The sequence below is a fragment of the Neomonachus schauinslandi genome, chromosome 9, assembly GCF_002201575.2.
Source record: "Neomonachus schauinslandi chromosome 9, ASM220157v2, whole genome shotgun sequence".
Lineage (NCBI taxonomy): Eukaryota > Metazoa > Chordata > Mammalia > Carnivora > Phocidae > Neomonachus > Neomonachus schauinslandi.
Window position 1 is genome coordinate 139,291,008 of NC_058411.1, and position 27,489 is coordinate 139,318,496.

A 27,489-nucleotide genomic window follows, 5' to 3' on the forward strand; every position below is an offset into this window, starting at 1 on the left:
TCGACCCCCAGCCCTCAGCAGCAGGAGCGTCTAGGCCAATCTTCCCCGCCGCCGGCGCTTGGGCCAGGGGCGTTTCTTCGCGGGGCGGCGGCCCAGCAGGCGAAGCGGCGCGGGCTGCGGGCCCGGCGGGCGGCGGCGGCGCGGCAGGGAGCGCACTTCCCCCGGGGGTCGCGCCGCCCCGCGGCCAGGGCGGCGTCGCTCGCGCGGCGCGGACTTGCCCGCTCCCGGGTTGGGAGAGCGCAAATCTCCTCCCCCGAAATTCCCCGGAAGCGCGGCGCGGCCAGGCGAGCGCGGCGATGTGAGGGAGGCGGCCGGCGGCTCCCGCCTCAGGAAGGGCATGTTCGGAGGGGCGGCCGCGGCGCGCCGCCCGCCCCAGCGCCCCCTCCCCAGCGCCGCCGCCGCCGCGCCCGCACCGCGATAAAAGGGGCGGCCGCACTTCCTGACGCGAGACCCGCGCTCGCCGCCGCCGCCCGCCCAGGCGGCGATGACACGGCGCCCGCGGCGGCCCCGAGGCGCCGGGCGGGCCGTTTGCTGACCGGATCGCGGCTGCCCGCCAGCGTGTCCGCCGCGCCGCCGCCAGCATGGGCTGCGCCCCGAGCATCCACATTTCCGAGGGCCGGGCGGTGTACCACGGCGGCAAGGAGGCCGAGGACGCGCCGGGCGCCGCCGCGCCGCCGCCGCCCGCCGGGCCGCGCCTCCCACCCGGCCCGAAGACCACCGCCTCACCCGGGGCCCGCGGCGCCGGCCTCGCGGAGTCCGAGCCTCGCGACGGCAGCGGCAGGAAGGTAAGGGGCGCCGGGGCTGGCGGCGCGGTCCGCGGCGAAACTCGGGCCGGGCGGCAACTTTCCCCCAGGGGTCGGGCGGGGCTCCCGCCCGGGCGGCGGTCCCCTCTCGTCCGGCTTTGGGCGACTTTGACGGGGCGCCAGCACCCGCTTGCCGGGGCAGCGGCCCGAGGGAAGCCCGAGCCGCGCGTCCTCGGACCCTCCCCGGTAGGCTTGCGAGCTGGACGCCCTCCGAGCCGCGGCGTCGGTTCCCGGGACCCATCCGACGTCTCGGATGGCGGGGCCCGCCGTGAACGTGCCCGGGGCGCTCGAGTCCCTTTCCTACACCAGAGCGGGGAACCCCCAGGATATCGTGGCGCGCCCCTGAAACGTTCAGGGAGCGTGAACTTTGTTCTTTGGGCTCTCGTGATGGAGAGGGATGGGCGGCTAGCCCCGGGAAGCCGCGGCGCTGGATCTTACCACCCTGTTTTGTTTTCCCTCTTGTCAGTTTTGCACATGCATGCAGTTGCAGTTTCCCGGTTTCTCTGGGACTGTTAAAACGTAATCTGAAGCAGCATCAGCTCTGCTTCATTGCACGTGTATCTGAGGTTCACGGTTGTTACCATACGTGTTGTATTTAGAGCATATGTAATGAGAAAATACTATCAGAAACGCGATTTTTGAAGCATTCAGCAGAACAAAGTTAATTTTTTATTAAGGAGTCTCACTGGGACATTTTGCGACTGCTTTTCACAATTGTGTCTTCTCCAGCGCGCATCGCCTTGGCTTATGTTTCGTCAAAGTTTCTGGGCTTAGTCTTCGTTAAGATTTCCTAAAGGAAAGATAATGGAAAAAAAAGGGGCGGGGGGGGAGGGAGATTTTCATTAAGGCACACAGCAGCAGCTTTCCAGTTCTCTGATTTGAAATTGTAGAGCTGATTTCATGCGTTTATGTTTTATTAAACTAGGAAAAAATTTCTGGTGTGCATGGCCTCAGATACTTGATCATCCCTCTCATTGCTGCTGCTTTTTAAAAAGTCATTTGCGAAGTTGTTTGGATTTTCTGGCTTACTGGGGATTGCTAGACCTCCCAAGTCTGATACCGTTTGTTCACTTTCTGTGTTAAATTTCTAGCAGTCGTCCATGACGCTTTTTCTATACGAAAGCGAAAAGTCTTTTTCAGTGTTGCATAACCTAGATGAAGCGACTTCCCCACCCCTCCAATATCCTAGGTGAAAAATCTAACTTTGTTTCGACTATCAGAAGTTGGATTCCTTCTATAGATTCTTGAAGAAACCTGTGATGTAAGTTTTAGACTGTGAACAAGCTGCTCCTAATGTCAGCTTAGTGCTTAGACATTAAGCCTACCTAATTGGCTTAAGAAAAGCATTACACCTGTGAAGTTAAATACGGAATTGTTAACAGCTTTCAAGTTTTTGACCCACATCTGATATTGGTTTTCTTGCATTAACTAATAATGAACTTTTAGGTCACCAAATTAGGTGTTTTAGAAAGAGGCCCTGTGTCTTGCCTTTTTGTGGTGGTGCAGGTGTCCTAAAAGTCACGCGTGTCTTATAAGCATCTCCAGTGCAGCAGCTTCTTGTTCTGCTATCCACAGTCTGTAGGGCCCCTGAGTTTTTAAGAGTCTTACATATTCTGTCCCATCAGACCTTTGTTTTGAGTTGGGGCCCAGAAAAAGACATTCATCATTTACAGTGCTTAATCCTTTGGCATGCATACAGTAGCTCCTAAATAAATGTTTGCTGAATTTGGCTCTTTATTGTTAACTGAACGATGAAACTTTTCACTCACTGGAATTTTATTCCATAAAACCTCCAAAATAGGCTTTAAGGTAATATTAGTATTTCTAGAGGAGAAGTCAAACTGTAAATAACAACACCAAAACCGCAGAAATGCTTGTTAGTCACAAACTGTACATGTTGATACCACATCTCAGTTACAGATATTTGTATGTAGGCATTTCAGGTAATAAGGCAGAGGTAAATATCAGCATGTTTTTTAGTTTGTTTTTTTTTTTCTTTAAGGGAAGGAATCTTTTATTTTCATTTTTTATTTTTAAGATTTTATTTGAGAGAGAGAATGAGAGAGGGGTGAGGGATAGAGGGAGAAACAGGGAGCCCAATGCGGGACTGGATCCCTGGACCCCAGGATCATGACCTGAGCTGAAGGCAGATGCTCAACCGACTGAGCCATCCTGGTGCCCTTTTCTTTCTTTCCTTTTTTTTTTTTTTTTTTAAAGATTTTATTTTATTTTATTTTTTTAAAAGATTTTATTTATTTGAGAGAGAGAGGGGGAGAGGGGGAACACAAGCAGGGGGAAGTGGGAGAGAGAAGCAGGCCTCCCGCCGAGCAGAGAGCCCGATGGCGATGAGGGGCTCGATCCCAGGACCCTGGGATCATGACCTGAGCCGAAGGCAGACGCTTAACGACTGAGCCACCCAGGTGCCCTTTAAAGATTTTATTTTTAAGTAATCCGTACACCCAGTGTGGGGCTCCAACTCACAGCCTCAAGATCAAGAGCTGCATGCCCCACCAACTGAGCCAGCCAGGCGCCCCAAGGGAATGAATCTTTTAAAATTATCAGATACATTCTAGAAATCTAAAAATACATGTTTAGAGAAGATAAACTTCCAAGGATTTAGCAAAATCAAATTATTATACAATTAATTTGAATTCCTTTATATTAATATACCAAGATCCAATTTTAGTTTATTAAAAATTATTTCTTTTAGGGGCACCTGGGTGGCTCAGTCAGTTAAGCATCTGCCTTGGACTTAGGTCATGATCCCAGGGTCCTAGGATTGAGCCCCACAGAGAGCTCCCTGCTCAGGGGGGAGTCTGCTTCTCCCTCTGCCCCTGCCCCTGTTCGTGCTCTCTTTCTCAAATAAAATGTTAAAAAAAAATTTCTTCTTAAAAATACAGTAACTCAGCATATCACTGAATGCATTTCAAAAAGAAGTTCATTGGGGAAGTTTTTGTATTTTAGTAGTATGTATAGAAAACACTAGTTCATCAAAATGCTTGGGAGATTGATAATTGCATTTTCAGATTAAGTAGTGTGTCCCCCTACTTCGTAGTATATCTCGCATGTGTTCCCTGAAGCATCTTGTTGACTGTTAATAAGTATTAAATGAAAAAAGGAGCCATGTCAAAATAAGTTTGGAAAATACTGGCTCAGACTAAGTTCTGCAGATATCTCTTATGCAGGATTTGTCAGAAAACTTCATTTCCTAAAATACACTGTGAATCTCCAAATGGTGTTTAGAGTGTGCAGCATTTCCCAAACTTGTTCGATTATAGAGGCTTTTTATAGAGTTGTGTCTCAGACCACATGTTAGGACATGATTCCCAACATGAGATACCAATATTCAAAGTACAAGAAACATGCTTAACAGTAGAACACAGTAAACGTGATTTGCTTCTTAATGATTCCAGAGGTACTTCAGGATCTTGTAATACATTAGGCTGGGTCATCCTATAGGAACTTATTTAAGTGTTACTAAAAATGTTCTGTTTATTCATTTCAGAAGTTATAGTCTGTGTGGTTACAGATAATGAATGCTGTGTTCAGTTTGAACACTTGGAGTTTTGTTTTATTTTTAATCAGCTTGAGTTTTAACTGTAACATTTCAGTATTTTCTTGTCAGTCTAGATTTACTTGGTCTTCCCTTTCCTTAGCTAGGACTTGAGTTGCCCTTGAAAGATTTGAATGTGGAGGCGGGAGTGTCAGAGGAGAGCCTGTGCACCCCCCTCCCCTTTTTGCAAACACCCAGTGCACTGCTGTGATCCTACCCCCCATTTGTCATTTAACAGCCCTGTGAGGGTGGCACTCACGTCTGTTTTGTTCACTCCTGTATCCCCCCACATAGTGGGCCTTCCACAGACATCTGTCGAATTAGAGAATTGTGTGAACCAGGCTGGAGAAGGGGAAAATCCACCCAGCCCATAGAAAGGAAATAGAAACCGGTTTTAACTAGAGTGGAGGCTGGAGGATTTAGCTCTGGTTTTGTGGAGATCTCTGGTTATTGCCCTTTCAGAGCATTTATACCAGGGAATAATAGAGTTCTACCGTGGTGAGCAGAGTAGATTTCCCTCTGAAGGCTGAAGGATTAGTGCAGCTGGGCGGGCAGCGCCCAACAGGTGACAGATAATAGGGGGCCACACACTGACGTCTCCTGGAGGGTTCCTGGCCTGAGCGCTCAGAGTCTACTCACGCCCACTCTCCATCCTGTCGCTGGTCTTCACTTCTGTCCTTCTCTTCTCCTTCCCCCAGTTTTCTTGTTTTTTTTTTTTTTTTTTTTACTACCTTCCTCCTCTTCTTCCCTTCCTCCTCAAGACTGACCAGACTTACCAGCTTTAATGTCCCCCCAAGTTCAGTGGTTTCTTGGTGTTTCTTTTTTTTTTTTTAAAGATTTTATTTATTTATTTGAGAGAGAATGAGAGAGAGCATAAGAGGGGGGAGGGGAGAGGGAGAAGCAGACTCCCTGCCGAGCAGAGAGCCCGATGCGGGACTCGATCCCGGGACTCCAGGATCATGACCTGAGCCGAAGGCAGTCGCTCAACCAACTGAGCCACCCAGGCGCCCCGGTTTCTTGGTGTTTCTTAGCTATGGAATAAAATAGGTTGCTTGCTCTTAATGTACAGAGTGGGTTAATCAAATTTTTCTATTTCCCTTAACTAAAGCAAATTTCTCTTTGTGTGACCTGCCTGATTTTTTACCCCCACTAGGGGAAATTGACTCTGGGTGGATTATGGAATTATTGAAAGTTTCCTTCGGAAAGTGTAGTTGACAAAATGAGATCTAACTTTCTGTTCCTGAAATACGTGACTATAATTTATCGCTGTAGATACTGCTTTTTCATTTTCTTGAATTCTTATTATATATATAAAATACTTTGCACTTATATTCTATATTGTTTTAGTGCACACAGACGTGTGCTGGGCTAGCCCAGACCCTCCTTGCTGAAGTGAGGGTTGGGATAAGGCCTGTGGTCCCCTTCTGACACAAATGTTCCCTGTGAAATGGCTTATGACACTGGTTTTTTTTTTTTCCTTTGTACAGCTTGCCCATTTGGGATGGGCCCTTTAATAGGGGAAGTTTCATGATGTGAGTCTGCAGGTTGAGGCAGATGTCTCAGAATAACATAAAATGCCTTAAAGGACAAAACTTTTTAAAAATTAACATCAAAACTCAAGAGAGGGCGAAGTTTCTTAGAACATGAGTAATCCCTTGGTCTTGTCCAAGGTCAGTGGCTTCAGCCTGCTTTCTCAATACAGTAAGGTGGTAGGAGGCGCTGGACTCAGAAGTTCCTGGAGGGCAGACTATTCATAGTCATAATATCCACCATTTCTTGGATGCTTTTGATGTTGCAGGCACTGTGCTGAATGTCTTACAGATGTTATCTCATGAAATCCTTACAACCCTGTGAGGTGACTGGTGTCATTTCCATTTGCAGATAAAGTACTGTAGGTCAGAAACTCACCCACGCTCATACAGGTGAGCCTCTTCAAACCCAGTGCTCCTCGGCTGCTCTGTTACTCCCTATCTCCATTACATTTCCCATCCTCTGGCTTTCTTCTAGGTTGCAGATGTCGCAGGTCCACCTGGGTTTTGAGCAGGTATCCTGAATCCACATTATCAGGATTTTGTTAAGTCATGACCTGCTGGGGAAATTGGTTCCAGCCCTGCCTTAGGTTCTTGTGTTTGTGAGAGTCGAAGCCATATTTGGCCCTGCCCCAGTGAACTGAAGTCAGGCATCTGTGAGGCTTTCTCGTTTGTTCTCTTTGCTGTCTGACATGAGTTGGCAGGCCTCCCTCGAGAGGCCTTTTCACCCTCCCCTCCTCCTGCCCAGGCTTCAGGTAGCCTTCCTTAGCCAGGAGCCCCCCTGGAGCTAGTTCTTCCCATCAGCCTTTGTCCAGAGCACAGCACTCCCTACCTCCAGCTCTGCATGTGTGCATCTTCAAGGCCCTACTGACGAAATCTTTCTTTTTTTTAAAGATTTTATTTATTTGACAGAGAGAGAGACAGTGAGAGAGGGAACACAAGCAGGGGGAGCTGGAGAGGGAGAAGCAGGCTTCCCGCTGAGCAGGGAGCCCGATGCGGGGCTCAATCCCAGGACCCTGGGATCATGACCTGAGCCGAAGGCAGAAGCTTAACGACTGAGCCACCCAGGCGCCCCTGAGGAAATCTTTCTTGAGCCCCTGGTTGTACTTGCACTCTCTTTTCTCTGCTCTTAGGATCTTCCCCTGCAGCCCTTGGAGATCTGACTTGAGCCTGCGGTGGGATTACAGGCCTCTTGAGGACAAGGACTGTGTCCTAGATTCCTTACATTTCCCAAAGTGGTTAGTACACTCAGTGAATGTTTGGATAAATACACCAGTCTCTAAGGCTAGGAGGGCTTTTATTCCTGTTCCACGGGGCTCTCTCACCTTATTTAAATTTAACAAAAATTGTTGGGGTGTGTTGTCTGTGCTTTCACAAAAAGCCAAAATACCCTGAAGCCAGTGATTAATGTGTGGGGTGATTGCTAAAGCTTTTGCCTTCAATTCTGGCTGCACTAGGGTTGAGCAATGTTCTGGGTCCCCTCCTTCTGTTCTACTTTTGTTCTGCTCTGGTAAGAAGAGTGGTGGAATATCTTGACAGAGAAGTGTTTTGACAAGTTTTGTACTGCTGTTTCTTAGCTACAGGCGTCGTGTGCAGTCTGTCCATCTACACAGACCGGAAGGATGTCACAGATCTCCCTAAACTTTGAAGATGGCCTCAAAGAACCGGGGGAGTGGGGCTTGCCAAGTGCTTTTGTGCCGAATGGGTTTGAAGTAGACCTTGGGTCGGTGAAATCATGCTTTTTCACTGTCTGCTTGTGTCTGTCTCCGCTGTGCTGCTGGGGACAAGAGCCGCCTCGCTCCTCGCACTCTGCTGGTGACAGCCCAAAGGGCTGGTCACGCCAGCAGTTTGCACGTTGCCTTCAGCTGTTCGGGGAGGATGGTAGCTCCCCAGTGAGGTGTGTTTGAAAGACCATAGAAGAGCCAGAGATCTTTGTGTTGGGTCCAGCTCCGTCAGGCACTGGCTGTGTGATATTTGCCAAATTCCGATCCCGGGTTTTCTCAAGCATAAAATGAGACTAGAATACCCAGGTTTAGGTGAGGATCACTTAAAATAATCTGTGTAGAAGCGTTTTGCAAACTCCAAGGCACCAGCACGTGTAAGGATTGGGCTTTTTCTTTGAGTCGCCTCTCTCAAAGGCAAGCTTCGCTCAAATATATCCGCTTATTTTTTTAAAAGCCAATCTCTTCCCTTTGAAAATATGTTTTTGTCTTTTCTCTAATATTGTGAAAAATTTTAAGCATACAGTAAAGTTGAAAGAATGCGTACCCATCTACCTCCCACCTAGATTCTGCAGTTAACATTTTCCTCTATGTGCTTTATCACCTCTTTCTATCCCATTATCCATCACAATGTTTTGTTTTTGCATGAATTTCAAAGTTTCAGACATCGCTGTACTTAACTCCTGAACACTTCAGTATGCCTGTCACTTACTAGAGTTCAAAATTTGTTTCCTTTTTGTTTGACATGTATATACTGTCTAAATGCAAATCTCTGCCAAGATACACAATATTACCGTCCCCCAGTGGAAAGTTCTCTGTGCTCCTTTCCCATTCCTAACCCCACCTGCCAGCAACCACTGTTGTGATTTTTATCCATTATAAATTATTTTTGCCTATACTAGGCTTCATAGCAATAGAATCTTAAAATATGTATTCTTTTGTATAAGGCTCCTTGTACTCAGCACAGTATTTCTGTGATTCATCTATGTTGCACACGCTAGTCACGTGTTTTTCCTTGCTAAGGAGTAATTTTGTTGTGACTAGATCCCAGTCCACTTCTTCATTCTCTTGTTGATGGAGAACAACAGGGCTCTTTCTAATTTTTGGCTATTAAGAATAAAGCTGCTATGAATATTCTAGTATAAATTATTTTGTGGGCGTATGCTTTCATTTCTCTTAGGGAAACACCGAGTGGAGTTGCTGGATCATAGGATGGCTGTATGTTTAGCTTTTTAAGAAGCTGCCTGACCTTTTCTGACATGGTTCTACAATTTCACACTCCTGCCAACAATGTATAATAAAAGTTCAGTGGCTCCACATCCTTGCCACTGTTCGGTGTTATCAGTTTCCTAATTTTATCCATCCTCGTGGATGTGTAGTGGTTTCTCATTGTGGTTTTGACTTGCATTTCCTCAATGGCTAATAATTTTGAGTACTTTTTATGTGCTTATTGATCGCTTATGTAACTTCCTTTTTGAAGTTTGTAACACTTTTTTCTTAAAAGGAAATATAAATCCTTTCATGACCCCTGGGTACGGAAGAGCTTATTAAACAAGTTACACAAACCATTTGCCATAAAGGAAAAGGTTAATAAATTCTACTACCTTAAAATAAAGTACTTCTCATCAAAAGAGTGAAAAGGAAGGAAAGCCATAGTTTGGAAGAAGAAATTTGTAACACATAATACCAATGAAGGATTAGTATCCAGAATACATATAGAACTCCTGCACATCAATTAAGAAAAAGACAGCCCAGTTGAAAAACAGTTAAAGACACAGACCGGCCTGTTATTTAAGAGGAAACCAAATGGCTGATAAACACATGAAAAGATGTTTGAGCTCATTGGGGAAATGCAAATTAAAGCCACAATGAAATAACATTTTACACCCACGAATTGGCAAACCTTTAAAAGCTTGACAGTGTTTTGAGGCCGTCTTCAACACTGTAGGTAGACGTATTCATCCACTTGGGAAAACCATTGTCATTACCAGGTACAGATGAACATGTGACCCTATGACCTAGCAGTTTCACTCTTAGAAACACACATGTGAACTGGAAACATGTACAAGAATGCTCATAACAGCATTGCTTCTAATAGCAACCTTTTTATTAAACTCAAATATCTATCAGCAATATAGTGGATAAGTAAGTTGTGATATATTCAAATATATTGAAAAGGGATACTTCACAACTTTGAAAATGAATGGGTTATAGCTTCAGGTGTCAACAGATCAATTTCAAAAACTTGATGTTGAGAAAAAGAAGTTACAGAAGAATTTATAAAGTATAACTTTTTAAAGCATAATAGCTGAACAGTGTATTATATGGGAATATATAGGACATACACACAGATATTAAAGCTACACAGAAAACCAAAGAAGTAATTACTATGAAATTCAGTTAGGCAAAGAAAGTTTAAGTACTAAAATGATTAACAGATTAATTTCCAGCGCCTAGTTTAGAGGATGTAGGAGGACTGTGCCAGGCCCTGCCCTCAGGACACAAGTAGTCCGTCCTCTCTGGAAAGGTGGGGCAGGCCTCTGAGCTGGAAGTGAGGCTGGCACCTGAGGCACGAGCCTGGTCTGGATTGGTCAAAAGATGCAGAGAGAGCCCAGGTCAGAGCCCTCGCCCCTGCCCGGGGAAGATTGGGAGGACCTGGATAGGTAGAGAATGGGGGGATGTACATGGGGGTGGGAGGTGTTGACTTGTTCTGCGGAATTTGGGGACCCTGACCACAGGTAGGAGGGAGGGCCTAAAAGCCGGGGGGAGGAGTTTGTGAAGTCCATCCTGTAAACCTCTACAACTCCTTTTTTTTTTTTTTTAAGATTTTATTTATTTATTTGAGAGAGAGAGATTGAGAGAGAGCACAAGAGGGAGAAGCAGACTCCCTGCCGAGCAGGGAGCCTGATGCGGGACTCGATCCCGGGACTCCAGGATCATGACCTGAGCCGAAGGCAGTCGCTTAACCAACTGAGCCACCCAGGCGCCCAACCTCTACAACTCCTAAAGGCTTTTCATTTTCAGCAGGGTAGTTACAGGGTAAACCTATTTTATGAAGATTAAGTTTTAGGAGGAAATTGCAGAGGCTGGGGGGAGGAAAAGCTAGCAGTGGGGCACTACCCCCGGGGCGGTGGCTGTGGTTCAGGCCTAGGGTAAGACCAGGTATAGGTAATGTGGTGTGGTGGTTTGGGAAAGGACAGAATGAGCGAAGGAAGAGCTGGGAGGCTAGGGGACAGATGAGACGTGGGGAGTGAGGGGCGAGGGCAGTGGAGGGCGACTCAGAGCAGAGGTTGGGGTTTACTAGCTTGGAAGGACTGTGATAACATGTCGCCATTTGTACAGCGCTCTACAGTTTACCAAGTGCTGTTTTTATACATCATCTTATTTGATGTTCCCCAAACTCCTGTGAGGTAGGAAGGAGGGATTTTATTGTCCCTATTGAAGACCTAAAGAAGCAAAAACTTAAAGTGATCAAATGACTTGCCCAAGTTTGCAGTGACCACTTAAAGGTTCACTATATAACAGCATAGGGCAGAAGCCAGACGAAAGAGAGGTGAGAGTTTTATTTATTTATTTTTAATTTTTAAAAAGATTTTATTTATTGGAGAGGGAGAGCCTGTGTGTCCCTTAGGGGGTGGAGGAGGTCCCGGGGAGGGGCAGGGGGAGAAGCAGGCTCCCTGATGAGCAGGGAGCCCCATGTGGGGCTCGATCCCAGGTCCCTGAGATCATGACGGGAGCCAAAGCTGGACGCTTAACCGACTGAGTCATCCAGGCACCCCAAGGTGAGAGTTTTTTAAAAAGCCTCTCTTGTCCTTTGGTTCTGGATTTGTTTTATAAAAGGAAACTTTGACTTTTCCTCATTATAAAAGTAACATTCATTGTAGATAGCTTGAAAAATAGGGAAAGGAGCAAGGATCGCTTAAGTTGCACAGTCACTGAAATTGCACAGTCAGGAGTAGCTTCTCATAAAACGGTGGTATGTTTCCTTACATCCATGTAGGTTACTTCAAATAACTGTAATTAAAACTATTTTTTGAACAGTTTTGTTCTTTAGTTCTAGGAAACATTGAGCTATTATTTCTTCAGATGTTGTCCCTCTTCCATTTGTTCATTTCCCTTCTGCGGTTCTGTCCAAATGGTGGGACTTAGACGATCTTTTTTTTTTTTTAAGATTTATTTATTCATTTGAGAGAGCGAGAATGAGAGAGAGTACATGAGAGGGGGGAGGGTCAGAGGGAGAAGCAGGCTCCTCACTGAGCAGGGAGCCCGATGCGGGACTCGATCCCGGGACTCCAGGATCATGACCTGAGCCGAAGGCAGTTGCTTAACCAACTGAGCCACCCAGGCGCCCGACTTAGACGATCTTGATCTGTCCTTTGCGTCTCTGCTTTTCTTTCCCATCTCTGTGCTGTAGTCTGGGAGGGCTGTGGAAGCTACTCTTGTAGCTAGCTTTCTGGCTCAGTCCTCAAGGTCTCTTCCACTCTCCAGCCTGTCGAGCGCTTAAATTGGATGGGTTTTGTGTTCAAAATGTGTGCTTTGTTCTCTTCCTTCCTGCTTATTTGTGTGTTTTGGTTGCACCATACTCCCTTATTTTTTTGAGGATATTAATTATATGCGCTTTAAAGTCCTATTCTGATTGCTGCTAATTTAAGACATTTTTTGAGGTGTAAATGCAGTCAGCAAAATGTACATCTTGATACAAATTTTACCCAGGTGTGCCACATATAACAGATCAAGATAGACCATTTCCAGCATTCCAGGAGGCTTCCCTAATGGCTCTTCACTGTTTTTTTTTTTTTTTTTTTTTTATTTTTAACACTTTATTATGAAAAATCTCAAATATACAGCATTTCTTTTTTTTTAAGTAAGCTATATGTTCAATGTGGGGCTCGAACTTGTGACCCAGAGATCAAGAGTCACATGCTGTACCACCTGAGCCAGCCAGCTGTCCCAAATATACAGCATTCTTGAAGGAGTTTTACAGTGAACACTTGTATACCCAGCTCCTGTATTTTACATTAGCACTCTACTTGCTTTATCACATGTATCCATCTATCCGTCCTTCTCTCCATCCATCTCCTTTTTCTTTGATGCATTTTAAAGTAATTGCAAAAAAAAAAAAAGTAATGCAGACATCAGTGCAGTTTCTCTGAAACACTGTAACATGAATATCATTAATTAAGAGTTCAGTATTTTTTTTCTTTTAAGGTAGAATTTACATACTGTAGTGAAGTGAACAAATACTTATTGTACATTTGCTGCGTTTTGACAGATGCATACATATAGCTGTGTAATCCAAACCTCTGTTAAGGTATACTACATTGTCCTCACTCCAGAATCCCCCTCCCCCGTGGAATTCCATAGTATGTACTCTTTTATGTAACACTTTCACTCAGCACTCTGGTTTTGCGATTCATCTATGTTTTCTGTATTAGTGGTTCATGGTATTGTAACTGTTTTAAAAGCACATGATACATACGGTTAAATTTCCCTCCAGAAAGATGTGATCAAATTTTAATATCACAGGAACATCTGAGAGCACGTTTTACACTTTCAACAATCTGATTGTGAGAGAATGGTATTTTATTGGTAATTTAATTTGAGTTTATTTCATTTATTGTTTATTATTATTATTATTTTTTTTCCAAGTGTGTATTAGATACTTGAACTTCCTCTTCAGCAGTGTTGGTATTTCTCTGTTAAAGTCTGTTTCCCATTTCTCGATTTGGGCTTTAGAGTGTAAAAATTTTTATTTGTAAGAGCTTTTTCAAGTACGTTTGGGAGTTCAGTTTTGATCTCATGCTTATTGCACTTCTTTTTCTGTAGCCTTTTCCTTTTTACTGGGTGTGTTTTTTTAAAAAAATGACAGACATTTTACATTTTTATGAAATCAAGTTTACTGCTCATGTTTTTTCTATTTGCTTTATATAACGTCAGCTTTTACTACAGAAATAGTATGTGGTACAGGTATTGTAGAACATTAGTAAGTGTGGAAATGCAGTTTTCACTACCTGGAGATCATTGAGCGTGTATCTTTCCAGATTTTTTTCTGTTCATATATGTGCATTTTTTTCACTGAAATTAGATCATATGGTAGTAATGCTGTTTTTTTTTTTAAATTGTGGTAAAGTATACTATAACATAAAATGTACCCTTTTAATCATTGCTAAGTGGACGTTTCAGTGGCATTAAGTGCAATCACATTCTTGTGCAACCATCACCACCATCTATCTCTAGAACCTTTTCATCTTCCAAAACTGAAACTTCCTACCCATTAAATACCAACTCCTCATTCCTTCCTCCCCTCCAGTTCCTGGCAACCACCATTCTACTTTTGACTACTCTAGGTAACTGGTACACGGGGAATCACAGGGTATCTGTACTTTTGTGACTGTCTTATTTCACTTGATATGTCTTTGAGATTTATCCATGTTGTAGCATGTATCAGAATTTCATGTTTTTTTTAAGGCTGAGTAACACTCCACTGTATGCGTATACCACACTTTGTTAATCCATTCATGCACTGATGGACGCTTGGGTTGCGTCTACCTTTTGATTATTGTGAATAATGCTGCTATGAACATGGGCATACAGATTTCTTCAAGTTCCTGCTTTCAGTTATTTTGAGTAAATATACACCCAGAAGTGGAGCTGATTGATTATATGGTAATTCTATTTTTAACTTTTTGAGAAACCACTGTAAGTACATATTGTTTTGCAATGGACTTTTTTTCAGCCAGTAATCTGTACATTTTCATTTTAGTAATGTTTTATCTAATACCCGTAGCATAGCACACTGATACCCCTATGATCTCAGAAATGTTCCCTGCATTGTATTTGCTTGTTACGATCCTTATATTTCTTTTAACCTAGCACATCCCTTCCCTTACCCACCACTTTTTTGTTACACTGACTTTTTATAGAGACCTGACCAATTTGTCCTAACTTCTGGATTTGTCTTATTGTTTCCTTGTGGTGTCATTTAGCTATCCTTCTTTCCGCTATATTTCTTGTAAACTAGAAGTTTTATCTAAAATGGATGAAAGTTACATATTTTGGGTTAGAATACTTCATTAGCGATCCATGAATCAAGTGAGAAGACACAAAATATCTGATTGACCCACCATTATAGATGGTCAGATTGACTACTGGGTTAGGGTGATGAGAATCTGAGCCCTCCCTCTTGAATCAGGTTCCCCTCATAAGGACAGAAATTGATCTGTGTGGCACTCAGCACTGTATGAATTTTCACTTCACCAGAGGCTAGTCACCTAGGTTCTCCCGCTCTTTTAGCACCAATCGATAATCCTTATTTAAAATAACAATTCTGATCAGGCTTAATGGATGATGTTTCCTAATTCAGTTACTTTTCTACCTGCAGTAGTTAATGTTCTCTGCAAAGTGAAAATTTCCTTCATCATTTGGGGCCAGGGCTATTTGGTTACTATAAAATATAGTTCCTATTAAACAGGCAGGGTAAATTTTCCCCTTTAATTAACAGTTTTAATAGTTGAGGAGTTGCTGCCTCAAATGGGAATGAATATGTTATTTTTTTTTCCATTTTTATAAAGTGTAATTGTGGACATAGGGATTTTCATTGGTTGGATGTGCTTGGATCTATTATAGTCTCTCTCTTTTTTTTAAGACTGAAATGATAAAGGGGTGCCTGGGTGGCTCAGTTGGTTAAGCGACTGCCTTCGGCTCAGGTCATGATCCTGGAGTCCCGGGATCGAGTCCCGCATCGGGCTCCCTGCTCAGCAGGGAGTCTGCTTCTCCCTCTGACCTTCCTCCTTCTCATGCTCTCTGTCTCTCATTCTCTCTCTCTCAAATAAATAAATAAAATCTTTAAAAAAAAAAAAAAAAAGACTGAAATGGTAAAACCTTTGGCCACTGGGGGCTCCTTCAGATTGCCTTCTGTATTCTTTTGACATGATTCTATTCATTTTGAAAGCACAGCCGGTTGTCCCAGGCTCAGCTTGTACCTTCCTTGTCCCTGACCAGACATGGGCCTTTTCTCCAAGGTGCCCTGGTGCTGTTAGTGGGAAATGGAGTTGGAAGCTCCAGTTTAGGTGCTAGGAGTGCTCATTATTCGTTTTGGAGCCATTTTAGTGGATAGATCCAGAAAGTATATCACTACAAAATCAAACCCCAAGTTACACAACTCATGTATACTTTCAAATTAGTTTTTTTCTTTTTTAAAGATTTTATTTATTTATTTGAGAGAGAGAGATTGAGAGAGAGCACATGAGAGGGGTTAGGGTCAGAGGGAGAAGCAGACTCCCTGCCGAGCAGGGAGCCTGATGCAGGACTCGATCCAGGGACTCCAGGATCATGACCTGAGCCGAAGGCAGTCGCTTAACCAACTGAGCCACCCAGGCACCCAGTTTTTTTTCTTTTTTAAAATATTTTTCATTTACTTATTTATTTGAGAGAGAGAGCAAGGGAGCATGAGCGGGGGGAGGGGTAGAAGGAGAGGGAGAAGCAGGGAGCCTAACGTGGGGCCCAATCCCAGGACCCTGAGATCATGACCTGAGCTGAAGGCAGATGCTTAACTGACTGAGCCACCCAGGTGCCCCTCAATTTAGGTATAATAATTCAGTGTTTTATCTCCATTTGCTTGATTTTATAATTGTATTGCTTTTCTTTTACACTGACAATTTTGATTTTTCTTCCTTTGTTTTAAGCGTAAGTCCTTATTCATCCAGATAGAATTAAGTATTCATATGTCAAAATATTTTTGTGTGTTTATTTAATTTCAGCATTTAGTTTTTTAAATCGGGCATTTATTTTGGGTATTTAGGTATTTTGGTGTGAGGTGAGGATCTTAGTGCTTCAGAATAGCGAGTTACTGTTCTAGCACCTTTTATGTACATAATTATTTTTATTCCCTCTGGTTTATACTTTCACCTGTATCATATTTTTGGGTTCTCTGTTTTTGGTTATTTATTCTCGCTGGTACTATTACTGCACTGATTTCATTTTAATGGCTTTATGTTTTCATAGTGTCTGGTAATGTTAATCCTTTTTCTCATTAGGTCCCATTAAAAAAAAAAAACCTCCTTAACCCATCCTTGTCTATTTTTCCATGTCAGTATTAGGATGGTTATGATCTACCCCCAAGCTTTGGGGGGATTTTGATTATATTAGAGTTTAATCCACACTAATTTGAGAAGAGTTGATAGCTTTATGGAATGCTTCTGTCCATGAACATATTTATGGTTCATTTATCTTACGCATTTTCACGTCTTTCTAGGATAATTCTGTTGGAGCCAGAATCTTTTTTTAAATTAAATCTTTTAACTATTTCAATTAGATAAAATATGTTGATGTGGCTGAATTTTCCTAAATATTCTATAGTTGTTCAGTTGATTTTTTTTTCATTTGTTTGTGAAATAGATAAATCTTAAGTGCATAGTGTCTTGGGTTTTTTGAGATAAATGTTTACATTATTAACCGACTGATGGTTTGGGGTTTTCCTTTCCCAAAGTAATGCTTTTTAATGTGTTTCCATGTTGGATTGCTTTGGGGTTTCAGAACATTGTCAATAATAATGATTTTTAGCATGCATCTTTGTTTTATCCTGATTTTAATGGTTGTATGTCCAGTTCCTCAGTCTTAGGTGTGATCTTGGCTGTTGCTTTTTTAAGACCATGTGCTTTTATATACTTCATTAAGGAAATAGCTTTCTAGTCCCTGTTTTCTATGAGTGTTTTTAAAAATTGCAAATGTCAAATTTTATCAAAAGCCTTCCCCCACCCTTGCTTTTTGTTTCATCTAATGAGATAATCACATGCTTTTTCTTGGAATTACTGATGTGACATGGCCTAATTGGATTTTTGACATTTTGAAAACTTTGCATTCCTAAAATAAATCCTGCTTGCTTGTTATAGATAATTTTTTTAAAAAAGTTAAAAATATAAAGTTGAGCTTTGAACAAAGTGGGCATTAGGGGTGCTAACCCCCTGCCTGTCTAAAAGCCCATGTATAACTTGTGACTCCCCCAAAGCTAACTATTAATAGTCTACTTTTGACTGGGAGTCTTATCGATCTCATAAATAGTTGATTAACACATATTTCAGTATTTTTTTCTTTTTGTAGGCTCATCTTCCAGTGTGGTGCCCAACATGGGGCTTGAACTCTCTGAGCTACCCAGGCACCCCTGATTAACACATATTTCAGAGAAAAGAAAATGTAATTAAGAAATCATAAGGAGGAGAAGATACTTTTACAATCTGTAGTATATCCATTGAAAAAAATTTGTGTATAAGTGAATTTGCAGTTTATGTTGTTTGGGGCATCTGGGTGGCTCAGTCGGTTAAACATCCGACTCTTGGTTTTGGCTCAGATTATGATCTCAGGATTGTGCGATTGAGCCCCACAGCAGGCTCTGCACTCAGTGGGGAGTCTGCTTAAGAGTCTCTCTCCCCTCCCCCCTGCTTGTGCACATGTACTCTCTCATAAATAAATAAATCTTTAAAAAATAAACCCATGTTGTTCAAGTGTCAACTACTCTGAATTCAGTTTGTAGTAATTTGAAGTTCAGTTTTCTGTATTCATGAGTGAAAGCAAAGTCATCTACAGTTTTATACCCTAACAGAAACCCTTATTAACATTTTATATTAATTTGTATATAATATATATAGTAATAACTCCTTACATTCTTTTTTCCTGTGCATGCATGGGAAATTTTAAATTTAAATATTAAATGTAAGTTTTAAACAAATACTTCTATGTAGTTTTATATCCTGACTCCTAAATTTAATAATAAATTACAACTATCTTCCCATGTCCTTAAAATTTCAAAATGTAATTTATATGACAGTACTAATGCTGCTATGGTCTTATATAAGCGTTTATGCATATCTGTGATCATATCCTTAGATTCTACTTCTAAAAATAAATCCTATTTTTAAGTATTGATTTAAAAAAAAAATTCTGTTTGGGCAGACTTTCGAGCAGTATATAATGAAAAAGAATTCTATTTTATTAAACATTTTTATTGATAAACTTGGCTCAGGTAAGTTACATTTTCATTTTCTTGGAACTTTATTCCTTAGTGGGACCTTCAGCTTTACCATATCCCTCTTTCTCATTTTATGGAGGAGGAAATTGAAGCCCTAAGGGATTTAAGGCTTTAAGGATTTAAGGATCCAAGATCACACAGCAGGTATCGACAAGGCTTGAACAAGTACCTGAACCTGGCACTTGCCCCTTATCCCCGGTACCTTTTATATTCATAGGAAGCGGACCTCCGGTCATTGCACTGAGCTGCCTGGGCGTCAAACTTCCCGCACCACTGTCCAGTTCAGGTTTGCAAAGTGTACTCTTGTCCAGTGGTTTTCTTGTACAGAAGCAGTAAAGAAATTGAACACCTGGAATTTCTGAGCTTGGATATCATTAGCGGAGTTGCTTGATTATTTTATTTTTTTAAAGATTTTATTTATTTGACAGAGACACAGCAAGAGAGGGAACACAAGCAGGGGGAGTGGGAGAGGAAGAAGCAGGCTTCCCGCTGAGCAGGGAGCCCGACGTGGGCTCAATCCCAGGACCCTGGGATCATGACCTGAGCCAAAGGCAGACACCTAACGACTGAGCCACCCAGGCGCCCCAGAGTTGCTTGATTATTATAAAATGGTTCTGTTTTCATTTTAAAGCCTGTACAGATGTGTGTTTTTTCTTCTTAGTTTGTAACGCATGCATTCAGAGTTGGATGCAGTAAAAACCTACATTATTTACATAGTCATTCACTGCACTTGAGCAGCTTCCTTTGCTGCCCTAATATTTTTAGATAAAAGCAGGAAGTCTTGTTCCTTTTTCCTCCCTCAGCCTTTATGCTGTCTTTTTGTTATTCTAGTGTTAAGAAACAGGGTCTTGAAAAGCCAAAGATTCCAAATGGGCTGAGCTGTAGTATAAAGCCTTGCCTTGGGATGAAGGCAGGCATGGGGTCAGCCTGGCACTGGATCCAGCAGTATTTCCAAAAGGCTCAGACGCTGTGTGGTGAAAATTGATAATTGACAATATGAGCAAACTTATTTTAATACTGACAAAAATCAGTACTTCCATTAGACATCAATCTCTACGGTGAGATGAGTTTTCAGAGAGTACAAGTTGGGAAGTGTGTTAGTGGTCTTCTTTCTAGTCTCACTTCTTCCCCATGGCAGGCATTCCCTCAGTTCTCCATCTACATAGAAAACTCTAGTTTGCATGATATAGAGGTTGCTAATTTTTTTATTGGATAACAAAGTACTGGGTCACTATAATCGCACATTCAGCACACCTCTATCTGGTGCTTACCTGTGGGCCAGGAACTGCACTAGGCATTTGCAGGTAATATGGAGATGAGTGAAGATGTAGCCTTCCTTTTCAGATGATACACTCCTTAGAGCATAGGCTTGCCTCTAATTGTCTGTCTTTCTGTCTCCTGATTCTGCAGTGCTTGTTCAGAAATATGAACATACCATTTCTGTGGTAATAGTCAAAGAGGGCAGGGGAATTGGAATCAGAAGAATTGGATTTGAATTCTGGCTTTGGTACTTGGAGCTGGGGCAAATCATGTCACTCCTGTGTGAGTCACAGTTCCTTGTATGTAAAGCGAACACAGAAGGTATAGGAGATGTCTTCTAATCTGTTATACACCATTGAAGTGGTAGATGTTTTCTTGTTTCTCTTTGCTTATTGATCAACATAATGTTTTCTCACCAGTGGGTCAGAAGAGAAGGAAGCTCTGTTAAAATCCTTTCAGTGCTGCCGAATATACTGATAATGGAAAAATAAACAGGGGTGCACTGATTTTCTGGCCCATAAACCAAAAAACAGTTTTCAGTGCCAAAAGCTGTGTTTGTCTTGAGAGGCCAAGAATATTTCTGCAGTGTAGGACTGCTTCAGATCCCACGGTGAATCTCTTGGGTAATCACAGGGTTTTGGTTTAGGTTCAGTTGTTTATGGGGTTAGCTTTGCTACAGTGTAGTTTGCTCACTGGGCTCAGTTTCTGCCGTAGTAAAATAAGGTAGGCTGGCTGGAGGGGCTCTCTCCGGTCAGGGCTAATATGAATTGAACTTGTTCTTTCAGTGTGAAGGCACTGGCCAGTTGGAGCAGTACGCCTATCCCATAGCCAGGTTCTAGAAAGCCCTCTAACCATGACACTTACAATGGGCCCTGGCTCTTCCCCACCAGATTGCTTTGGAGTCAGCTGAATGGTGACATGAGAGTTTGCCCCTGCCGCCCCCATTCTTAGCCTTCTTTACTACTGCAGATCCAACTTGCTAAAGTGGTCTACCTTCCTGTTATTTTTCCCTTATGAGGAAATTTTTTGGAATGTCTACCTCACCTAAGCTGTTCTTCTGTACAACAAGTCTTGAGGCTGCATTTCTCTGGGTCCCAGATAACCAGAACCCACATGCAGAGGGCCAGGGGATCTGCCCTACAAACAGAGGTTCAGAGAAGGGGCAGAGTGATCAAATGCTAGTCTGTGTCCTGCCCTGCTTAAAACCCTCTGTGGCTCCCCAGTATCAAATTCAGACTCTTTTTTAACCTACAGAGCCCAGCCCACATGTGGCTCTTACCCCCCCTCCAGCTTCATCCCATGCCTTATGTGTTGAGCACCTCCAGTACTCCCTTTCAGGGACGAATGGCCTCTGGACTTGTGACTGCAGTTTGCTCACAAGTACTCTGCTGATGAGAAAATCTCCCTAACTTAATCAGTAGAAGTAGCAAAAGAACGTTGATGAAGGTAGAGCTCTAAGAAGGAGGTAACTGTTGGAGGAAGTATTTTATGTCTGGAAGAAATGCCCTCGGATTTTTGTGTTTGTGGTAGTCCATTAAAAGAGAGAGAAAGAGAAGATTAAGATAGGATGAAGGGTTCAAACAGTCAATGTCATGTCTGCCCAGAGGATAGAGAGGTCCCTGTGGGCTATTCTGGAACAGTGTTTGCCCTCCTGGCTGCTTCTCTGTAGCCCCGAGGACCGGGGCGCTGAAGAGGGCAGCAGAGAATGGGTAGCGTCTGGGCTAGAGGAGCACGCTGGTGGCTGACACAGCCTGTTTTTGCTAAGTACCTGGGGGTCTGAGGCTGCAGAAGTGGCCTCCCCATGGTGGGCACCTGAAGAAATTACCCTTTTATTACAAATAAAAGAGCTTCTGGATCTGATGGTGTGCTGCTGAGTGTCAGGTTGGGTGGGACAAACGTGCTTTTCTGTGATCAATTTGATGCTTATTTTGGTCTACCTTGTTACACCTTAACTAACACATGGGTCACTAACCTGGAAATCAACTAAGATTGATGTAACATAACAATAAAGCTTTCATGTATTGAATGTTTATTACATACCCGGTACTGTTCTAAGTACATGTATTAACTAATGTAATCCTTATGAAAATCCTTGGGCATGGTGTTACCTTAAAGGTTCGCCCTTCAGAGTAAGAGAGTCGAGGCAAGTGGGAGATTGCACGGTATGCCCAAGGTTTCACAGCTAGTGATCGGAGGGAGCACTTGGGTTCAAACCCAGTGGCTTGGTTCCTGAGTCCATACTAGACTTTGCAATTTCTGTATTTTTCATTTTATTTTTTGAGGTTCTTGATATCATGATTTTTTGTTGCTTATTTTTCTGTTTTTTTCAGACAGTTTTCCTGATTATATTGGTCAGGATTCTTTTTTGACTGTGGGTGACATCAACCCGGTCTAAACCAGCTGAGGCCAGAAGTGAAACTCGTGGGCCACTATAACCTGGCTTACAAAACCACACCACGGGAAGGACGGGGGGTATACTAGCTCTGGGTTGAACAAAGTGAGGACTCTCTCCCGCTCTCACGTAGTGCCCTCTTCATTTTCGTGGGCTGTTTTTTTCTGCTCAGCAGGAAAAGTGCCCACCAACAGCCGTTGGCCTCACATGTAACAACTTCATCAATGGAGAGGGACTGAGCCCCTGCCTTTAATTCCAGTATAGGAGTCCCTGGAAGGACCGAAGAGGGCCTGGCTAAGCGCACCTGCAGCCAGTGGGTGGCTTGCCTGGTGGTGCAGCGTTCCCAACCCTGAGTGGTGCTCGGGGAGGAGCCGCTCTGAGGAAGGGACTGCAGCTCAGAGCCAGAGCTGCCCCCGCCCTGGGGTCCAATCCAAACCCCCCAATGCTTTTCGGCTTAAGAATGAATACCACTTGTATGTGTAAGGAGAGTTACTGTTCCTAATTTTCATTCTGAGGCAGTTTGTGTTCTGAGTTATCAGAGAAACTTTCCATTCTGTTTGCTAAGAGAAGAATGGATAACAACTTGTGGGAAAATTTCAACAACTTTTGAAATAGGGCTTCCAGTTGACCTTCTGCCTTACTCGTCCAGTCTGCCTGCGAGATGTTCAAGGACTCCCTATTGCTCATTACTTCTCTTTTTGTCCAGTGCATTCGTAGTTAGGACATGTTCTCGATTCTGTTTTTGCCTTCCACTGGTAAGATCATTGCATCCAGTGTTTTTGTGTTTCTGTTTCATTGGCTGACTATAACCTGGGTAAGGCATCCAACCTTGTGGGCCTTGATTTTTTCACCTGTTGGAATAGGCTGACTATTGTAACAAACCCCAAAATATGCAAAAGTCTTAACCTTGGTAGAAGTTTCTTAGTCATGTAAAATTTAAAATAAGTGTTCCTGATCACAGTGGAAAGCCCTCTTCAAAGTGGCAATTTAGGGACCAAGGCTCCTTCCATCTGTGACTCTGCCATCTTCAACACATGGCTCCCAGGGTCACTCTGCATGTTTGCATGGGCAAGCTCACAGAAGGGGAAAGAGATGAAGGGTGGTGGAGGGTTCTTAGTTGCCAGACCTGGAAGGTGGTCCGTGTTCGTTTTTCACATTCCATTGGCCACTTGGCCACACCTAACTTTACTGAATGCTGGGAAACACGATCTATCTGTGTGCCTTAGGAGAAGAGGAACTGGGATTGAGCAGTTTGTCAATCTTTACCATACCTCTTTGGTAATATCTGTAATTCTTTCCCTTTTCCTCTTTCCCATGCAAAGCAGTTGTAAAGTTTCTGTGGGATTGAGCCCACCCCCAGTTCCAGGGTGGTCTGTAACATCCTCCTTGCCCCAGTTATCGGGTCAGTATTAGATACATAACCCAGGCCTAAGTCATGGGATTTGTCTGGTCCCAGTTACTAGTTCAGGGGTAGGCATGTGACCTAAATGGTCTCAATCAGACTGTGAAGTGGGTGGGGGCATCTCTTCCTCCCCCCCCCCCCCCCCATGAGGACAAAACCAACTCCTGGGTGAGAATAAGCTCCGAGAGTTGCAGTCACAGAGCCGGGGTCCTACTGAACCTTGCCTGAAGCTTACAAGATCTCACTCTCGACTTTGCGTTTACGTGAATGATAAATCTATTGGATAATTATTTGAGGTTAATTTTCTTTACTTAAAACCAAAAGCTTCCTGACTGATATAGCTTGTGAAATGAAAGGGGAGCAGGGAGAGAAAAAGTTTCAGTCTAGATCTCTAAGTTCTGCTTCCCCTTTTTTTTTTTTTAAGATTTTATTTATTTGACAGAGACACAGCGAGAGAGGGAACACACACAGGGGGAGTGGGAGAGGGAGAAGCAGGATTCTCGCTGAGCAGGGAGCCCGACGCGGGCCTCGATCCCAGGACCCTGGGATCATGACCTGAGCTGAAGGCAGATGCTTAACGACTGAGCCACCCAGGTGCCCCAGTTCTGCTTCCTTTTGTTGCTGGCGTGTCTCTGATGTTTCTTTGAATACCTGAGCACCCAAGCAGGGTCTGAATTGATGTTAGCCTCGTTTGACTTCCCAATTTTTTGGAGTTACAGCTGGGACAACTATGTTCTTTAACATTCTAATTTTTTCTACCTTTAGACAATGATGTCTCTCTGGATTGAATGGTGTATAATTTCATTGACATATAAATTACGACCTTTTATTTGTCTTCCACCGGATTGAACAGAACATAGTTGATGTGCTTTCTTTTCCCAATGTTTCGTTTTAGCAACTTCTTGGAAATCAGCTTTTTCATCAGGAAAGTGTATGGAATAGATAGATCATACACATTGTAAAATGCAGTTGGTTTATTGCTGAGTATTATTTCTGTATCATATAGGAATTCTTTATTTCTTGAATTAGAATGTTCTAAGCCCTTTTGGAATTTGAACAGTTTGTCAAATTTGTTGATTTTATAGCACCTCCATCTTGAAAAAAAATGCCATATGGTCTTCCTGAAAGAACATTTTGAGAGAATTACGTGGTATTCAATAAGGCAATTGGAAATAACCTATTAAGTATTTAGGAATTGTTGTGCAAGAAGCTAATTTGCACAACCAGAAGCCATTAGCCCAGCACACGGACACCTCCTAAAGCTAGCGTAGCAAATGTAAACTATGGAAGCCCAACCTGACTCATCCTTTTCAGGATATGGAGAACAGCAGAGGGGTGACAAAACCACATCATTAGAACTGCCCTACCCTGCTTTGTTTCAAAAGGATTTGAGGTAACGTAGAGAATACTTACAATAAGATAGAAAAGGATAGAGAAGGGAATTGGGGCCAGTGGAACACAGCGGGTGGGCTAATCCGTTAAGTCAGTAGTCTGTGCCATAGGGACTTGCCTGGTTGCCGGGATGGGGGTGGGGGGTGGGGGTCCCCCACATTCGGCTCTGAGCTTCCACAGCCTCAACACATAGGAAGACAGTCCCAGAATTCCTGAGATTAGCATAAGCTCATGCCTCAGGAGAAGTATAGTTTCTGAGCTGAGGCCTGAAGAAATTACTCTTCTGGGCCCTTTTCAAGGGATGAGGATCTCAACAGTGTTCCCATAATAAAGCTGGTAGTGAATGTCCCTCATGCAAGCCTGGGGCAGAGTGCTATACATGGGCTTCAGGTGAGGCCAAAGCAAGCAGGCCCCGCACCCTGCCGATTTGATTCAGGAATTAAAATTTAGTCTGTCTGGGGGGATGTGGTATTACCAGTTTTTAATTTTGGCCAATTTTATTTACAAGTGGAGGTCAGTCTTTTCCCAAATGTTAATCAGCCATTTGTAATTTATCTTTTGTATACTGTTACTTTGGCTTTTTCGTATTCGAGAATTGGAGGGTTTTCAATTTGGGATTTTTAAAAAGTTAAGGAATATTAATCCATTTGTCATTTGTAACAAGTAACTTTTTTTTTCTAGTTTGCCTTCTGAAGTTGCTGATTTTATGTCTTTAGGATCGCTCGCTGAGATAGGAGCGAGTAAGTGTGCTGAGTGGGAGGGGGGCTGAGCTAGACGCGGGACGTGCGGAATAGCCCCGTTGAGGAGGAGAGACTGCTCGGGGCTCCAGAAGGCCCCTGGGCAGCACCGGGCAGCCAGCGGCGTGTGGACACCCGCATCCGTACGCCGCTCTGCCGGGGGCTGTGAGCTCTTTCGTCAGTAGCGTGTGGGCCTGAGATGTTGGGGGCACTGATCTGAAGTGGGGTTTTGCCCCGCTCCCAGGTGCGCTAGCTGCTGCCGCGGCCGGTGCGAGCGAGCGTGAGGGCTGTGGGCTCGGGGTGACGGCAGCGGCCGCACAGGGCGAGGCCTGGGGGTAGGAGAGCAGCGGGGAGCAGGCCTGGCAGCCCGGGGGGGGCGCGAGGCGCGGGCGGCGGCTGCTGAGGCGAGCCGCTCAGCACGGGGCCTCGGGCGGCAGTGGCCGTGCGGAGACCGAGGGCCGCAGGAGCGGGTGCCCCTGAAGGCTGGCAGAACGACTTCCGCTGTTAGGAGCCAGCACAGGGCTCCTGGGAGGGGAGACGGGGGCCTTGTGTGCTCGGAACGGGGCATCTTGGCCCGGCTGCACCTCGCACAAGTGTGAACACTTAGCCGTTAATGCGCCGACATACTTGCCCTGTGTTCGATAACCTGTAACGAAATGAATGCGAGCGGGAGAGAGAGCGTGCTCACTTTGGTGCCAGACCACCTGTTTTCAAATCTCAGCTCTTTATAGCCAGTTTATAACCGTGGGGCCTTGGGAAACTGACTCAGCCTCTCTGTGCCTCAGATTCAAATCAGTAAAATGACAATAGTAATTAGCCTGTATCTTAGTCTGGGAGGAGTAAACGAATTGATGGGTGTCAAGCACCCTGAATTGTGTAAGCGCGCAGTAAACCCTCCGTAATGTTGCCTGTTACTAGTTATTCTTCTTAATAGTGGTTCTTACTATGAATGCGAAGAGATATGAGGAAGGCTTGGTGCCTCGGGCAGTTGTGGTCCCCTGAGAGCTGGTGGGCGCTCTGCCAGGTGAAGTCCTGAGTGTTAGCTGTGCCCTGGGGCCTGGAGTGGGGGGGGGTGGGCTGCAGGTTGCAGCCACAGTTAAAGTGAAGGAGCGGATGGGCGCCTGGGTGGCTCAGTCGGTTAAGCGACTGCCTTCGGCTCAGGTCACGATCCCGGAGTCCCGGGGTCGAGTCCCGCATCGGGCTCCCCGCTCGTCTGCTTCTCCCTCTGACCCTCCCCCCTCTCATGTGCTTTCTCTCTCTCTCATTCTCTCTCTCTCAAATAAATAAATAAAATCTTTAAAAAAAAAAATGAAGGAACGGTGAGGTGGTGGTGTTGCCATGTGAGCCGTGATACTCCCCAGGCTAATGGTAGGATTTCCAGTGGACGAGACGGAGCTTGAGGTCAAGGCCCCAGGGCATTGCTGGATGATATGTGTCTCAGGCCCTGAGGGAGAGGGGCTGGCTGGGAGTGCCCGTGGGGCATCAGCAGCAGCCTTCCTCGGGTGGAGGGGCCTGGATGAAGCCAGCTGTGGCCTTTGGGAGGCTTACTTGGCTTTCCCAGGAATCTTGATGCCTGCGCAGTTAGTGGCCCAGAAAGGTGTCAGAAGTCAGGTGACATTTGGTGTGTTTGACAGTGAAATACAGGTTAATTATATCTGCTTTAATATATTTTCAGAA

The 27,489-nt window shown here is 44.1% G+C and overlaps 1 protein-coding gene across 2 annotated transcripts in view; it reads left to right on the forward strand.

The window, feature by feature from the left end:
- Positions 1–478: 478 nt before the first annotated feature.
- The window catches only part of PDE8A (phosphodiesterase 8A), a 169,603-nt gene continuing 142,592 nt past the window's right edge, over positions 479–27,489 (forward strand). For both annotated transcript variants that reach the window (XM_021680680.1, XM_044918176.1), the window contains exon 1: positions 479–785. In XM_021680680.1, coding sequence (XP_021536355.1) covers positions 582–785 — 204 coding nt within the window. In that variant the 5' untranslated portion in view covers positions 479–581. The remainder of the gene's footprint in view (positions 786–27,489) is intronic.